The sequence below is a fragment of the Plecotus auritus genome (assembly GCF_963455305.1).
Source record: "Plecotus auritus genome assembly, chromosome: 8".
Taxonomy (NCBI): domain Eukaryota; kingdom Metazoa; phylum Chordata; class Mammalia; order Chiroptera; family Vespertilionidae; genus Plecotus; species Plecotus auritus.
Window position 1 is genome coordinate 118,476,185 of NC_137782.1, and position 16,921 is coordinate 118,493,105.

General features: G+C 40.7%; 1 protein-coding gene across 3 annotated transcripts in view; it reads right to left on the bottom strand.

Moving 5' to 3' along the window:
* Nucleotides 1–16,921, bottom strand: part of KDM3A (lysine demethylase 3A) — a 64,048-nt gene that overhangs the window by 31,036 nt on the left and 16,091 nt on the right. For all 3 annotated transcript variants that reach the window (XM_080686503.1, XM_080686502.1, XM_080686501.1), the window contains exons 6-10: nucleotides 16,484–16,608; nucleotides 16,171–16,243; nucleotides 15,973–16,061; nucleotides 8,813–8,976; nucleotides 6,579–7,096 (exon numbers count right to left, since the gene is read on the bottom strand). In XM_080686503.1, coding sequence (XP_080542629.1) covers nucleotides 6,579–7,096; nucleotides 8,813–8,976; nucleotides 15,973–16,061; nucleotides 16,171–16,243; nucleotides 16,484–16,608 — 969 coding nt within the window. The remainder of the gene's footprint in view (nucleotides 1–6,578; nucleotides 7,097–8,812; nucleotides 8,977–15,972; nucleotides 16,062–16,170; nucleotides 16,244–16,483; nucleotides 16,609–16,921) is intronic.

Sequence of the window (16,921 nt, forward strand, 5' to 3'; positions counted from 1 at the left end):
TTTCTAAAAATGGCTTCACAGAAGACAACTATCAAAACAATTAGAAAAGTTTTACCCTCTTTATAATACTTATTTGGTGAACCAATTTGGCCAACTAAAACCCCAAATTTGCCCTAACTGGTTTGGCTCAGTGGATAGAGCGTCAGCCTGTGGACTGAGGGGTCCCAGGTTCGATTCCGGTCAAGGGCATGTACCTTGGTTGCGGGCATATCCCCAGTGGTGGGTGTGCAGGAGGCAGCTGATTGATGTTTCTCTCTCATCGATGTTTCTAACTCTCTATCCCTCTCCCTTCCTCTCTGTAAAAAAATCAATATATTTTTTAAAACCTCAAATTTAACAACCAGACTCACAGTTCCAAGCAGTGTATACTTTTATTCACCATCCTAGGTAAGAGAAATATTTCAGGAAGATTTTTCCAAATCAGATACTTAATTCAAACTCACTGCAATATTAGCAATGCACAGAGATAGGTTCACCTCAACAAACACAACACTATATGGAAGTCACTTTACACACCCAAAAAAGGACTGGTTTAAGGTGTGTTCTCTGCAAAAGCTAACCATTCTAATAAAAACATAAAAACCAAATCGCTCTCACGCACAGTGCCTTGGTCTACAAAATAAGAGCTATTTTATAAATACTTCCATGAGATGTCACTTGACCTTTGACACATCGTCAATTTCCTTCACGTGTATGTTCCATTCAGGGTTAAGAGCATTGGCTAAAGGAGAAACCAAGATGGTGGCATAGGTATCTGAACACCTGAACTGCTGCCTCGCACAACTTCAAAACTACAACTAAAAGACAGAACGGCCCTAACCGGTTTGGCTCAGTGGATAGAGCGTTGGCCTGCGGACTGAAGGGTCCCAGGTTCGATTCCGGTCAAGGGCATGTACCTGGGTTGCGAGCACATCCCCAGCAGGGGGCGTGCAGGAGGCAGCTGATCGATTCTCTCTCATCGATGTTTCTAACTCTCTATCCCTCTCTCTTCCTCTCTGTAAAAAATCAATAAAATATATTTAAAAAAATAAAAATAAAAAATAAAAGACAGAACGGACATCATCCAGAACCACAGGAAGGCTGGCTGAGTGGAAATTCTCCAACTAGAAGGAAAGAGAAAAAGCACATTGAGACTCAGAGGAGCTGCAGAAGTAAAGTGCAGAGGTACTGAGGCGCACGCATGGAGAGGGCTGGCAACTTGAGTACGTGGCTGGCTTTTTCAAGCCGGAGGGAACTGCTCTGAACTCCAGTTCCAGGCAAGACTCTGGGTACCCAGACTCATATGGGGAGAAACTGGACTGTCTGACAGTGGGCAAAACTCGAGAGCAGCTTTCTCTCAGAGGTGCTTGCAGCGATTACCAAGGGACACTGAGACCCAGGGACCCCTTAGGGCAGGGCTGACAGGAAGCCATTGCTGTTTGCTAGCCATTGCTGTTTGCTATGAGCTGAGACCCCACCCCAGCCAAGCTGTGTGCAGAGGCTTTTGCATATGAATGGCTTGGTCCTTTGAAATCTAAACTTACCTAACAAACTGCAGCGGAGTCAGTGAGATCTAGAACATCCAAAAGAAGGCCTAAGGTCCCACAGCAGCTTGCATTACTTCACAGCTGGACCTCATCTGGGCACCTCCAAAACTCAAACAAAGAAGAGGAATCTGCAGATCTCTCCATAGCTCCTGCTGGGTGGCCTCAGGCAGAGGCTAAATCAGCACCTCCTTGGAGATTCAAGAGCCAGTGTACCCAGGGGTCAGAGTAGGGCCATCCAGATTACAACTCCTCAGATCCATAAGGGACACACTCAAGGGGCAGACTCAGTGAGCACCAAAGCCCCACTGAAGCAAGTCTTGCCTCATAAGGGTGTCTGCAGCACAGAAGTTCTCCCACTGTAGACACAGCTGATCCTCACAGCCAATTGGCCTGGAGGTCAATTCCTCCCAGTGATAACAACAACAATTAAGGCTTAACTACAACAAGACTGTGCACACAGCCCACAAAGGAGTGCACCAAGAGTGTCCACCTCAGGTAACTGGGGAGGCTGAGCACTGGGCCCTATAGGACACCTAGTACACAAAGCCACTCTATCAACTCAGGGAAGCAGCCAAAATGCAGAGACAAAGAAACAAGTCACAAATGAAAGAAATAGAGGAAAGCAAACTACTGGATATAGAGTTCAAAACCACGTTTATAAGGTTTTTCAAGAATTTTCTAGAAAAGGCCGATAAATTCAGCAAGACCCTCGAGAATATGAAAAAGGACCAACTAGAAATTAAGCATACACTGACTGAAATAAAAAATAATATACAGAGATCCAACAGCAGACTAGAGGATCGCAAGAATCAAGTCAAAGATTTGAAATATAAAAAAAGCAAAAAACACCCAACCGGAAAAGCAAAAAGAAAAAAGAATCCAAAAATATGAAGATAGTGTAAGGAGCCTCTGGGACAACTTCAAGTGCACCAACATCAGAATTATGGGGGTGCCAGAAGAAGAGAGAGCGCAAGATACTGAAAACCTATTGGAAGAAATAATGACAGAAAACTTCCCCACCTGGTGAAATAAATAGACTTACAAGTCCAGGAAGCGCACAGAACCCCAAACAAAAGGAATCCAAAGAGGACCACACCAAGACACATCATAATTAAAATGCCAAGAGCAAAAGACAAAGAGAGAATCTTAAAAGCAGCAAAAGACAAACAGTTAGTTACCTACAAGGGAGCACCCATACGACTGTCAGCTGATTTCTCAACAGAAACTATGCAGGCCAGATGGGAGTGGCAAGAAATATTCAAAGTGATGAATAGCAAGAACCTACAACCAAGATTACTCTACCCAGCAAAGTTATCATTCAGAATTGAAGGTCAGATAAAGAGCTTCACAGATAAGAAAAAGCTAAAGGAGTTCATCATCACCAAACCAGTATTATATGAAATGCTGAAAGGTATTCTTTAAGAAGAGGAAGAAGAAAAAGGTAAAGATAAGAATCATGAACAACATGCCCTAGCTGGTTTGGCTCAGTGGATAGAGCGTTGGCCTGCGGACTGAAGGGTCCCGGGTTCGATTCCAGTCAAGGGCATGTACCTTGGTTGCGGGCACAGCCCCAGTAGGAGGTGTGCAGGAGGCAGCTGATCGATGTTTCTAACTCTCTATCCCTCTCCCTTCCTCTCTGTAAAAAAGCAATAAAATATAAAAAACAAACAAAAAAAAAACACAAAAAAAAGAATTATGAACAACAAATACATATCTATCAACAAGTGAATCTAAAAATCAAGTGAATAAAAAATCCGATGAACAGAATAAACTGGTGAATATAATAGAACCAGGGGCATAGAAAGGGCGTGGACTGATAATTCTAGGGGGGAAAAGGGTGTGGGGGGTGCGGGAAGAGACTGGACAAAAATCGTACACCTATGGATGTGGACAGTGGGGGGCGGGTAAGGGCAGAGGGTGGGGTGGGAACCAGGTGGAGGGGAGCTATGGGGGAAATAAAGAGGAACAATTGTAATAATATGAACAATAAATATTTATTTTAAAAAAAGAGCATTGGCTAAAGACAGGATTATGATTTTAAGTAAATGTCTGTTTGAAGTTTTAACTTGTAATGGGCAGGAGAACTGAAAAGGAAATTTTAACATGGTTTCTAAAGAAAAAGAGAAAAAAAGTAGAGATAATAGGAAACAGCAATCACTGCGTCAGTCTAAATAACACAAAAAGGAATCCATTTATAAGTCAAGAGCCTTAAAGAATATTTCATGTAAAACCAACAGCAAAGACCTTTTCTCAGGGCCCAAGGGAGCTGAGAAAAGGGAGGTAGATTCTTAGGCAAACAAATAAATGAAAACCAAAAAAACCCAAAAACTCCTCTTAGGGAATCAGTCCAGAGATGGGTGGGAGAGAGTAGTAGTCTTGAGAGGAAATTGAAAGATCTCAAACCAAAGAAGGCTTTAAATAAATAAGCATCTTTACTAATTATCCTAGAAGTGATCTAACGCTACCTCACTTTTAAAGCAGACCTAGAGCACACTGTAAGACGCTAAATGGATGTTGTCAGGCCTAGATTCCTTAGACACTATTATCCAATTATAGTGAAAGGGAAGATAAAGTAAGAAAGGAAATAGATCAGTAGTTCAAGAGTGGAATTTTAATTACTTAGGTATTGAAATGGCATCATCCTTTGAACTGGACCAGGTTTTCACAAACATGGGCAAAGAGCCCAAAGGTTATCTTATCTGTTCTGTCCTGGCTTAAAAGAGGAAATATCTAGAAGTAAGCAAGTTGAACTATCTACATCTAGCTCTCTATTGAGGAAAGCAATAGTTGATCCTATCAGTGATTCTCAGTTCAAAGCAGAGCCAAGGAGAAGAAAAGCAAGGCCAGCTTCAGAGGACCCAGACATCTATCTGACAGAAGAAAAGGCAGCTCTTCACTCCCAGTTTGCTTTAGCTCCTAAGCAGAGCAAGGGTGCAAGAGAGAGGAACAGTTTCTAAATGGGTCTTTCTATACCCACAAGCAACACAAATGAAAACAACAGAGATCCTGGTAGGCTTCTGATCACACTCAGGCCTCAGCCAGAGTCCCAGTAGATGGGATGCACCAGGATATGACTAGGTTTTTCATTCTCTTAAAATCACTTTAGCTCTGACCAGTGTGCTCAATGGTTAAGCGTCAGTTTGCATACTCAAGGGTCACAGGGTTTGATTCCCAGTCATTGGCACGTACGTACCTGGGTTGCTGTTCAATCCCGCCCCCGGTGGAGAGGCAACTAACTTACGTGTCTCTCTCATATTGATGTTTCTATTTTTCCCCTCCTGCCCTCTCATCCATGCTAAAATAAAAATCAATGAAAAAAATATCCTCGGATGAGGATTAACAACTAAAACCCTATATATTAAAAGTGCAGTATGCAAATTGTCCCCCTCGACCGGGAGGTCATCAGGGAGTTCGACCAGGTGGCGGGGCCAGCTGGGGGGAAGGGAAGGAGGCCCTGCTGGCGGCAGCAGCAGCAGCAAGCAGCGGCAGCGGGAAGGGAGGTAGTACCCAGCCAGCAGCCAGCTAGGGATCCTACCAGTGCATGTATTTCATGTACTGGGCCTCTAGTAATAAAATAAAATCACTTTAGATGGGGCATAGTTGCACAGCATACTGAGTATCAGCCCGAGGACTGAAGGGTCCCTGGATAGAGTATCAGCCCGAGGACTGAAGGGTCCCTGGTTCAATGCCGATCAAGGACACATACCTCCATTGCAGGCTCAATCCTCCCTGGTCGGGGCATGTGCAGGAGGCAACCAATTGATGTGTCTCTCTCACATCGATGTTTCTCTGTCTCTTCCCCTCCCTTCCACTCTCTCTAAAAATCAATGAAAAAATATCCTCAGGTGAGGATTAACAACGAAACAAAAAAGGAATAAAGAAATAGAACAAGGATATGGTTATGAATATTAATTTTCTTTTGGGAATTACACAACTCCTGAGAACAGTATACTCTTATGCAAGTAATTTTATGCAAATTAATAAGTTATATTAACTTCCACCTCAAGAATGAAGATGGTTTAGAAGTATCACAGACAAAGAAAGTTCTTTTTCTAGTCCTCCAATTCTATATCAAAAAGACCCACAGTTCAATACATCCACCTTGCCTTGTAGTTTCAGAGGCCTGCAATAAAAGCTAGAGTGTGGACATACTCATTTTTTATGTATCCAAATGAATAGTGTTTTTTAAAAGTTATCAAAACCCACACTAATTTTCCCACACAGCTGACAATTATCAAAGGCATTTTTAGGTTGTAATAGCTCTGAACCTTTGACACACTGAAGCCATTTAATTCTAAGACAGCTTCTGATAAACCATCAATGAAGTGCATCCTCAAACTTAATGTAAGTAATGACATACAATGTGCCATTTTCTCTATAATAAGAGTATTCAGTTTTAAAATGTGGGCGCAGCAGGGCATTGTTCTTAAGCCATCAGACTCTGCAGGGTGGTTTGGCCTTGTTCTTTGCATCTTTAACTCAACATCCCTTTTGTAGAGGTAGTGATGCAATTCTCTTATCTTTTAAAAAAATTTCAGATCTGAACTACCTATGTGAACATAAAGTATCAATCACCCCTTCCACTTTCACCTGGATGTCATAGAAAGATGTGTTGGGTTGAAGATAAAGTCATCATCAGAGTACTTTAGATTTTGTTCCAAATTATTTTCTTACAACCAAAAATTGGAAACCACCTCATTACCCATATAAAGGATCCAGTTAAATCATATGGTAAGTGCCTAAAATGGAGTCCTTACAGCCTTTAAGATGTTGATAGACACCTTCACTAATCCAGTTTAAGTTGTTAGTATAAAGCCATGTAATAGTTTATCTTGTATTTTTACATACATGGAACCAGGTCCAACAATATATTAACAGTAATCATTTCTGAGAGGATTTTAGAATTTCACTCCTTTGGACTTTTCTGATTGCATGAACTTTTTTTACAAATAATTTTCATATTTTTCCTCGTAAGGCAGGATGAAATTATATACAGTATATCCACTACCATCTCTTACCCTCGACCAATAAAGATACGGAGAAAACACTCACCATTCTGGGTTTTATTGTTGCTTCTTGTACAGTAGCTTTCATTATTTACTCCTACTGAAGATTCCTTTAAATTCTGTGACTGGCAACCTAAAGTTGAAGGTTCTATCTTTTTCTCCACACAACCATTAGGGCTATCACCATTGATAACTGCTTTCTCTTCTAGCTTAGCTGAAAGGAATTTAGATGTGCAAGGGGCAGGTTCTAAGTGCTTCTGCAGTTCAGGAGCCTTGGCACTTTCCACTTCTGCCACAGAAGCAGCTTTTGTAGGTAAGCTTGCCTTCGGGAGGCTGGTTGATGCTTGTGGAACAGAGTCCAGCCTGTGTTCCTGATCAGCGCTGGTCTTCAGCTGGGTACCGCTACCTTTCACTTCATTCAGGGTTTCCGAGTCTCCAGTTCCAACATGCGAGGACTCTGAAGAGAGCATTCCTACTGCACAGACATCAGGTTTTGTTCGCAGTGCATCAGGCTTCGTATTTAGACAGGAAGAAACTACTTCTGGCAAACTCTGTTTATGGCATCTGAAAACATAATATGAAAAACCAACATCTTAGGCCTTTTTTACCTGTCCCCTACCAAAAACAATTCTGTGGTTCCCTAAGGCAACTAAATGAAAGATAAAACTACTTATATTAGAAGATTCAGGATAGGTTTCTGTGATCTAGAGTTAAAAGTAATTGGTCAATGGCTCTGCAAAAATATCTTAAACATTAAGAAAAATACAACCTTAAATCCTATCTGCATGTTCTCATGAGTCCTGAAGTACTTCAAGTTAGTTCTACTTCTTACAGCATAATGAATCTGAGCTCTCCCTCTAAACCACCAGCAGCACAAAACGCTATCCTGCTATGAATTTAACCAGCCCCAACACTGGATAATTTCTTTCTTTTTTTTTTTTTTAATGTTTTTATGCCCTAACCGGTTTGGTTCAGTGAATTGAGCATCAGCCTGTGGACTGAAGGGTCCCAGGTTCGATTCCGGTCAAGGCATGTACCTTGGTTGCGGGCACATCCCCAGTGGGGAGTGTGCAGGAGGCAGCTGATCAATGTTTCTAACTCTCTATCCCTCTCCCTTCCTTTCTGTAAAAAAATTAACAAAATATATTTTTTAAAAATGTTTTTATTAATTTTTAGATAGAGAAGGGAGAGAGAAACATCGATGAGAGACACACATCGATTGGCTGCCTTCTGCACGACCGCCTACTGGGAATCGAGCCCACAACCCAGGCATGTGCCCTGACCGGGAATCAAACCTGGGGCCTCTTGGTCGATGGGACAACATTCAGTCCCACTGAGCCACACAAGCTGGGCAACAGTGGATAATTTCACTGTTGTATGATCCATATTCAGAACCTAAAGTGAATAGAAGAGCCGATAGATTACTTCCTTGTTCACAGATGATTTGGCAATCCTCCACCCCCAATCTTTATAGGGGTACCCTTAAAGAACTTTTTGTTTCTCTGAAATTCACCCTGAAGTTCTTGGTATTTTCTCCTTCTACTTGGAAGACTGCTCCCCCTTCCATCTAACTGTTACATGGTCATCCTCCAAGCTCTAGGCCATGAAGCCCTCTCTCCTCCCAGCGAATGATGTGCTCAAACACTCCCCCAACTTTTTGCAGCTGTCTTCCAAACCTACCACTGTCTTTCTGACCCGCATCTTAAGTCTTTACCAACTGCCTACACTCCACCCCTCTTACTAAAAGAGATCCTTCCCTTAAAACGCTTCTCTCTGTTAACCCATTGTCACATCTCTCACCCATACCTGGGGTCTGGGCCAATGAGAACCATTCACTGTAAGCATGTCTCCCTCTTCTTCACACTCCAGTGGACCCCAGATTGCCACATGAACGAATCTGCTCTTTTCCTTGAAAGCAGACATCTAGTCTACTACTATCTGTACTATTTCAATTGACCATTCTCACTGTATCAAGAAAACTGCTCTTTCTTCACACCCCTTCATTTCTGTAATGTTTTCTATGTTGTTCTGCATGCCTGATACCTTTTCACTTCTGAAGGCATCTGACAAATTAGGAAACTCTAATGAAAAACCTCTCTGGACAACCTAAATGTAGTAAATGGCAGGCCAAATTTTAGATATACTAATTTTCTATCTATGAAGCACTGATGTGGAAAAGGCTTGCCACCTGAGCAATGTAAGCTCAGGTAGGAAGAACCATGGCTAAAATAGTTTTTCTTCTTATGATTAAACATCTTTCACAGATAACAGATCACTCACCCTGGAGGAAGTTTGGCTCCAAGGTTAGGTGGAGAACTGGCAGCGTGGGGAGCAGTCTGCTGTCTCGGGTCCTTACTAGGCGGAGTTGCTGCAGTGCAGCCGAGTAGTATGTCCTTAAAAACTGCTGTGCGAACAGACTGTATAGGACATACACTGGGAGAAGCCTAAAAAAATACCAAACCAATAGATATTAAAAGGAAAAGTCCCTAGTTGGGGAAATACAAAGTGCTAGCAAGATTCAAGTTTATTTGTTTGATTTAGTATTAACCAGTGTAATACCTACACCAGATAAACAGCACAGGAGAACAAGTGATAAATCACAAAATTAAGGATTTATATCTGAAGGCTTTTAATTAAATCACTCTGGTTTTTCACAACACTGGTCTTCCTATAAAACATTAAGGACTGCCGAAACCGGTTTGGCTCAGTGGATAGAGCGTCGGCCTGCGGACTGAAGGGTCCTGGGTTCGATTCCGGTCAAGGGCATGTGCCTTGGTTGCGGGCACATCCCCAGTGGGGGGTGTGCAGGAGGCAGCTGATGGATGTTTCTCTCTCATCGATGTTTCTAGCTCTCTATCCCTCTCCCTTCCTCTCTGTAAAATATCAATAAAATATATTTAAAACAAAACAAACAAAAAAAAAAACATTAAGGACAGAACTTTTTTCACAGACCTCTGACTCATTATGTGAAGAAAATGCAGCAATGTGGCAATTACTTCAATAATGCAATGCACAGAAGTGAGCTTTTAACAGTCTTCAAATGGTGGCAGCTTCACATGCATTCAGTTTAATATTATTTGAGTGCCCACCACCCACTTACTGTGTAGACTGGCAGGAGACCAGACCACATAGGACTCTTGTAGGCAGTGTGCCTATTGGATAATATAAGCCTTTACAATGCAGTAAAGGTTGAGGACATGATTCTTGTTCTTATGTGGCTCATCAACTCACAAAGGTCATCCCATGCTGCAAAAAATACCAAGTCGGGCTGTGGGACAGTCTGGGACACCCATCTCCTTCCCTTCCCATGTAGTGTTTAATCTTTACAAAACTGTAAGTAATGAACCCACTTCTTAGTTTGTACTATCCATAAAAATAAACTTCCCACCATGAGAAGAGAAGGAAGAAATGAAACTCAACTCCAGACAACTAAATAGTCTATGGCTAATCCAGGTGAAACCCATTCACCATCTTCACTAGCCTCAAGTCATGTGCCCTCTCAATCCTCTCTTTCACACCAGTGACCTTCATGTTTACCTTACCACAAACCTAAACTTGAAGAATCGTCAAAGTTTCATCTTCTAGTCTTTAACCTCTAAATGTAAAACAACTTTCCTTAGTAAGTTTTTTAACACTCACAATCCTGAATAGATTTATTTGCATGTAGTCTAGTCATGAATCCTTTTCTCAGACATTTACTCTGGAGACCTTGAAAAGACTCTCTAGTAAATGCTAAACAGGAATATTAAAAAATAAGAATGTACTTAATCACTATCGAAGTTTGGCATACCGTCAGACTATTTTAAAGTACTAAATTATCTGATCGGATACTGTACTATTTAGTCCAATCAATTCTGGTTAACTATTAGTTTAGTGTTCCCCAGAAGGATTTTGGGGGGAAGCTTTGTCTATTATAAGAATATCCTTGGGACAGTCAACTTTACCTCTTTAGACCTCAGTTTCCCAATCCTTAAAATGAGGAAATTAGATAGTTTATTCCCAAAGTCCTTTTCAACTCTATAATTCTATTAAAGATCAGTCTCCCAGAGTTTAACTGCCAAGTCATTTCAAAATGCTTATTCAAGCCCAGCTGGCATGGCTCAGTGGTTGAGCAGTGACCTATTAACCACAAGGTCACAGTTCGATTCCCAGTCAGGGCACATGCCTGGGTTGCGGGCTCCATCCCCAGAGTGGGGCATATAGGAGGCAGCTGATCAATGATTCTCATCATTGATGTTTCTCTCTCTCTCTACCTCTCCCTTCCTCTTTGAAATCAATAAAAAATATATACATATTTTTTAAAATGCTATTCAAGGTTCACTTTTACTAAGCATCTTCCCTCATATCATGTTTCTTATTCTCAATTATGTTTTAGTTGATGCACTAATACAATCAATACCTTTTCTTAAATTACTCTCCTGAGAGTAACATACTTAAGAGATTTAGATTATAAACCTAGGCATAATTTTTTATTTTGTATATCCACTGAACTGCTCTAGTCAAAAAACCCTCTGCCTAATTTCCCATATCCAACCAATGAACCAGTAAATGCTGCCTCTATTTCTAAAATATCTGTGGAATCTATCCATTCCTTTCCATGCCACCACTACCACCATCTTTCCCCCGGATTCTATGTCTCCTAACTGGCCTGACTTCCTTCCATTTTTGCCTGAGCCTTCTGCCCCAAATTTATTCAACTACAGAACAAACCCTATAAAACATCCATCAACCAGAATATGGCACTCTACTGACTACAAAAATTCTATGTGGTCTGGTCTCTACCAACCCCCTCCCCACTCATCTCATATTCCACTTGTCCACACTGCTCCAACTACACCACCTTATTTTCTGATTTTCAAATGTCCTAAGCTCTTTCTTGCCTGCGCCTTTGTACTTGCTACTCCATCTGTCTGCATAGTTTTCATGTGGCTGGCTGGTTCCATCCTTTTGCCCTATCTGCTCAATAATCACCTCCTCAGAATCTCTGATCAGCCAAAACCGGTTTGGCTCAGTGGATAGAGCGTCGGCCTGCGGACTGAAGGGTCCCGGGTTGATTCCGGTCAAGGGCATGTACCTTGGTTGCAGGCACATCCCCAGTAGGAGGTGTGCAAGAGGCAGCTGATCGATGTTTCTCTCTCATTGATGTTTCTAGCTCTCTATCCCTCTCCCTTCCTTCCTCTCTGTAAAATATCAATAAAATATATTTAAAAAAAAAAAAAAAAAGAATCTCTGATCACCCTTTCCATAACAGTGCCTCACAAGTCCCTCCCTTACTCTTTATCCTATCACCATGTTTGTGTTTCTCACTGCATTATCACACTGTGAAAGTACCTTTATTTAAATTACCTTTTTACTGTCAGTTTCCTTGCAATGTAATGTACACTCCTATGGGCAGAGACCCTGCTTATATCTACTGTTATAGCTCATAAAGCCAGCCACATAGCAGATGCTCAATGAATAAATCTGGTGTAATGCATGAGTGAATGAATGCTGCTATCATTTAGTATTTCAAAATAGCTATAAATAATTCATATGAGTTACCTCAAGAACCAGGCATTTAGCACATATTAAATACTCAATAAATATTTGTTGGAAAGAGGGATGGAGGAATGGAGGGAAGGAAGGAGGAACTGCTGTAACTCACCACACCAAGAAAAAATATTTGGAGAGGAGTGGCAACAGCAGCACAGTGGTAAAGGGTATTGGGTTTTGGTATTTGACCTCCATTTGAATTCAGCCTGTGACCACTTCTTGGCACATTATTTAACGTAAGTTTCAGTTTCCTCAATAGTAAAATGAGAGCAATGAAGTTTACTCTGTAGGGCTATGCTTTACCGCAGTGCCTGGCACATAGATCAGCTGTCTAAAAGTAGAGCAACATCCTAAAACCTGTCTCAGTTCAGTCACCATAGCTAGAGTTAACATAACTCAGGATGCTTTTCCTTTAAGAAACAGAAGTACATCACTCTACAACTTTCCTAAGGGTTAGCTCAAAAGGAATAGGGCTTCAGTTCCAAAGCCCATCTTGACATGCACACCACTGCACTGGCCTGACTTGACAAGGGTCAAAGTTTCTTCTTACCTGAAGAGTTTTCCCTGAAGGTCTTCTATACCAGTCATGGCAATAGTTCCTCCCTGCCAGCAGACGAAGATAATATAATTGAGTGTTTGATGGTACTCTAAAAAGGACACTGCTGGCTCGCACTCCTTAGCAGACTCTCCCAATTAACCAAGCAACTCTGAGGAACAGTCTGCTAGGCAGAGAAGACCTTCAAGGAGCCAGATGCTACTGGCAAACAAGTTTATCTTATCCAAAAGTACTCATCAAAGCAACCAAGAGCCTCCTCTATCTATTCCCAAACTTCTGTCATCCAAAGACCACCCTAAAAGTAACCTTTGTGCCAGTCCACACATTTGGGAAGTGCAAACACAGTGAGGCATGTGCCATGTGTGTTACTGTGCTCATCTTTCACTCCATTAAATGAACTCTCTTTCCCCACTTCTTCCACTATCTCTCCAGCTCTCTTGAAATCTCAGCCAGGCCAATGTTACCAAAACTTGCCTGATGACAAGAATCACCCAGGATAAAAAAAAGAGTATTTACTGACATTCACAATATAATGTAAAGGAATCAAGGAGGCTAAAAAGGGTATGACTTTTTAATTTTAAAAAGGAGGGTGAATATCCATGAATAGACGGGGGCGGGGGGGGGGGGGGGGAGGAGGAAGGCAGGTATCCCACAATGTAAATAGTGAGATCTCTGAGAAGTATGATTATATGATGTTTCTTTTTCTTACTATGCTTTTTTTAAGTTAACAAAAAAACTTTAATGAGCATACTTTTTAAAAATGTGATCATCTTTACTTTGACAAATAAGTGCAGTAAAAAAGAGAATAACTTATAATTTTTAAGAAATTTCTAAGAATGTCAATACCCAGGTAAATCTCTATCACCTCCAACTTCCTTTAGAATGAAATGGCTAACATGGGCTCAACAGCTGAAACATATTTTTAAAACATCACATTCAGTTTCAAATTTTAGATGAAGAAGTTAAGATACAAATAGGTTAAGGTAGGACTTAACCCGCAGCCAAAGTGCAGGCTTTAAAACAAAACAGCCCCAGCTGGTTTGTCTCAGTGAATAGAGTGTTGGCCTGCGGACCGAAGGGTCCTGGGTTCGATTCCAGACAAGGGCACATACCTTGGTTGCAGGCTCCTCCCCGGCCCAGCCCTGGTCGGACGCTTACAGGAGGCAACCAACCTCATATCAATGTTTCTCTCTGTCTTTCCCTCTCTTTAAAAATCAAACACACACACACAAACCAAACCAAACCAAAAAAACCTTCTATGGTGTCCAACAATTAATTTAGTAGCATACAAACCTACTGAGGTGAACAATATGCTGAGAGATAAAAAAGACATGCTCCCTGCCTTAAAAATATGAATCTGGTAGAGAGGATCACTTATTTTATACACACACACTAGAGGCCCGGGGCATGAAATTCGTGCATGGGTAGGGTCCCCTAGGCCTGGCCGGTATCAGGGCCAGTTGGGGCCTTCCAGCTGCCAGCTGCCAGCCAGGGCCTTCCTTCACTCCGTGCCACCCCCTACTGGTCAGTGCACGTCATAGCTAGTGATAGAACTTCAGGTCTCCTGGTTGAACTCTGGAGGGGACACTTTGCATATTAGGCTTTTACATATATAGATTACCACATTCCACAAGTAACTTCTTAAAGGTTATAAATTGACTTGCTCAACTACCTGTCCTAAGACTGATAAACTTGACACTTTGAAGAACTGGTACCTTCCCCCACAGGAAGTCCCCACTGACCCCAGTCCTACCTATATCCCAGGTTGCTTCCTCCAGGATCCATCAGGATGCCATTTGCTATTCCTTGGTCTCCTCCCCACCACAACATCATGTGGCTCTCCTTTTCATCACGCCAACGTTTATACTGATACATTCTGTGACAGGCAACACCCAATCAACTTCTTCAAACTGGCCTGTATTACCTCTATCCAAGATCACTAATAATTTATCCGATGTCAAAACCTTTCTTGTTCAGCTTCTAATTCTGTGGACTACTTGACAATATCCTCTGTGAGCTTAACTCTAAAAGGCAATAATCACTTCCTTGACATCCTTACTATAGTAGTTCCTCTTTATCTTTATCTGCTGTTTCTTCTTCCATGGTTTCAGCTATCAACCACGATCCAAAAATATTATATGGAAAATTCCAGAAACAATTCATAAATCTTAAATTGTGCACAGTTTGAGAAGTATAATAAAATCTTTCCCCATCCTACCCAGGGTGTGAAGTAGCCCACTGTCCAGTGTATCCACTCTGTACATGCTACCCAAATGCTAGTCACTTAGGAGTGAGGTAGGTTATTGATCTACTGCCATTATATTGCAGTGTTTGTGTTCAAGTTACCCTATTTTACTTAATAATTCGCCAAAATGCAAGAGTAGTGACCCTGGCAATTTGGCTATGCCCAAGACCAACCATAAACTTTATCATAAGTATCTGTAGAGAGGAAAAACATTGTATATGTATGGTTTGATATAACCCGTGGTTATGGGCATCCACTGGTGGGGGAGGAGGGTCTTAGGAAGTATCTCTCTCATAGAAAGGGGGGGGGGGGACTACTGTACATTACTTCACCCTTGTAAACTTTAAAGCAAAAATGAAAGGTAGTAATACTAATTTCCATAATTACCTCTTCAATCTTTCCTGAACAACCTGATCAGGCCTACACACATGGAAGGAAGATAGTGGTATTAGATACTTTGGTTTACAAAGTTGTTAGTCAAGTATCAAAGTTCCTGTTGCCTATATAAAGGTTTGAGATTCAGGAAAGCCAATCATTCCCAGATGCTCAGATTCTTAAGTATTTGTGTAACATAGGAATATGTCCTAAATATTTCAGAACAGAATTAAATCCAATACTTGAACTCACAATGACCTTTATAGAAGCCTATATTTTTGGGGGCAGAAATTGTAATGACAAACCAACCACTTCCTTCAAAACGTGAGTATCCAATCATAAATGACCAATAAAACCTTGTTACTATTGAGGAGGTAGGAGTCCTATTTCAGTACCAAATCTACTCAGAAATCTAAGGTTCTTGCCCTCTTCTCATTCCAGGAGTTCTTCCCAATTTCATACACAAAAACTCAATTTACCGTCATAAACACCTCCATATTGTGAAATCTATAGAGAATTTTCAGAAAACATCAAACAAAAATTTTTTGCCCAAAAATAGTGAACCAGAAACTTAATTATCTCCACCTGCTTGAGGGTAGAAATTATGGCCAAGCTCTGAAATAGCAAAGAATAGCAGAGAAAGAAGACAGCTTTAAAACCACGAAGCAAGCTGGCCATGCACTGCTAGAGTTAAAGAACACTCCAGGCAAGTGACAAAATAAATCAAGTTACCTCAGAGCAAGATTTTGCTTGTTTGGAAACTACACTTCCGCTATTCTCAGAAGACTTGCGTTTCACAGCTCCAGTTCTTGTAGAATTACCTAAAATATTTAAAAATAATTAAGTTGGCTTCCCTATTTCCCTTAACATGAGGATAAAGGGGAAAGACAGGATGAAAAAGAAAGATTTTAAACAAACAATATATCTTACCACATGTCACAAAGTTATCATGTACAACTTCAACATGAATCAGTGATGGATCGACAATTTTCAGTGCTGGAATCTTAAAAATAAATAAAACAAAGATAATGAAAAATTAGAAAATGCTCTGGAACATAACAGAAATTATCTCTTTTAACCTAATAGGAGCTTCTTACAAATAATTTATTTTAAGACAATTGTGATATTTCCCTTTCTACTCTAATATTTTAACATAATAAAGATGTTTAGCTCCTTTAAGATAAAATTCCTTTTTATAATTATCTTCCCCTGTCATATTACATGCCATTGTCATCATCTTTACCTCCTCACAGTTGACTTGAAGAGTTTTAGATGCTGGGTTTCCATTTATAACGGTTGCAGAAAACCACTGAGTTGATGGGTCCAAGCTATAAATTTTTACTTCGGAACCAACTAAGTTTTTGTCACCTTAAAAGAAATAAAAATTTTTAGAGCAATTTGGATTATCTTTCAACAGCACCATTATCCAGAATAATCTTTTCCGAAATCTTTTTAAATTGTAGTAGACAAAAGTGAACATTAACAGATATTTCATAAACAAGAGAAGACATTTCCATAAAGCTAGAAGAAAATTTAAAACTTTTTATTTTAAAGCTCCATTCTTCTATTGATTTATCTTAGAGTGGCAATATATTTACTTTAGCATTTGTATCAGATCAAATAGTATCAGAAAACTCATTGAGATCTAACTCATTGTCCTAGAAAGAGTCTTTAGAGGATC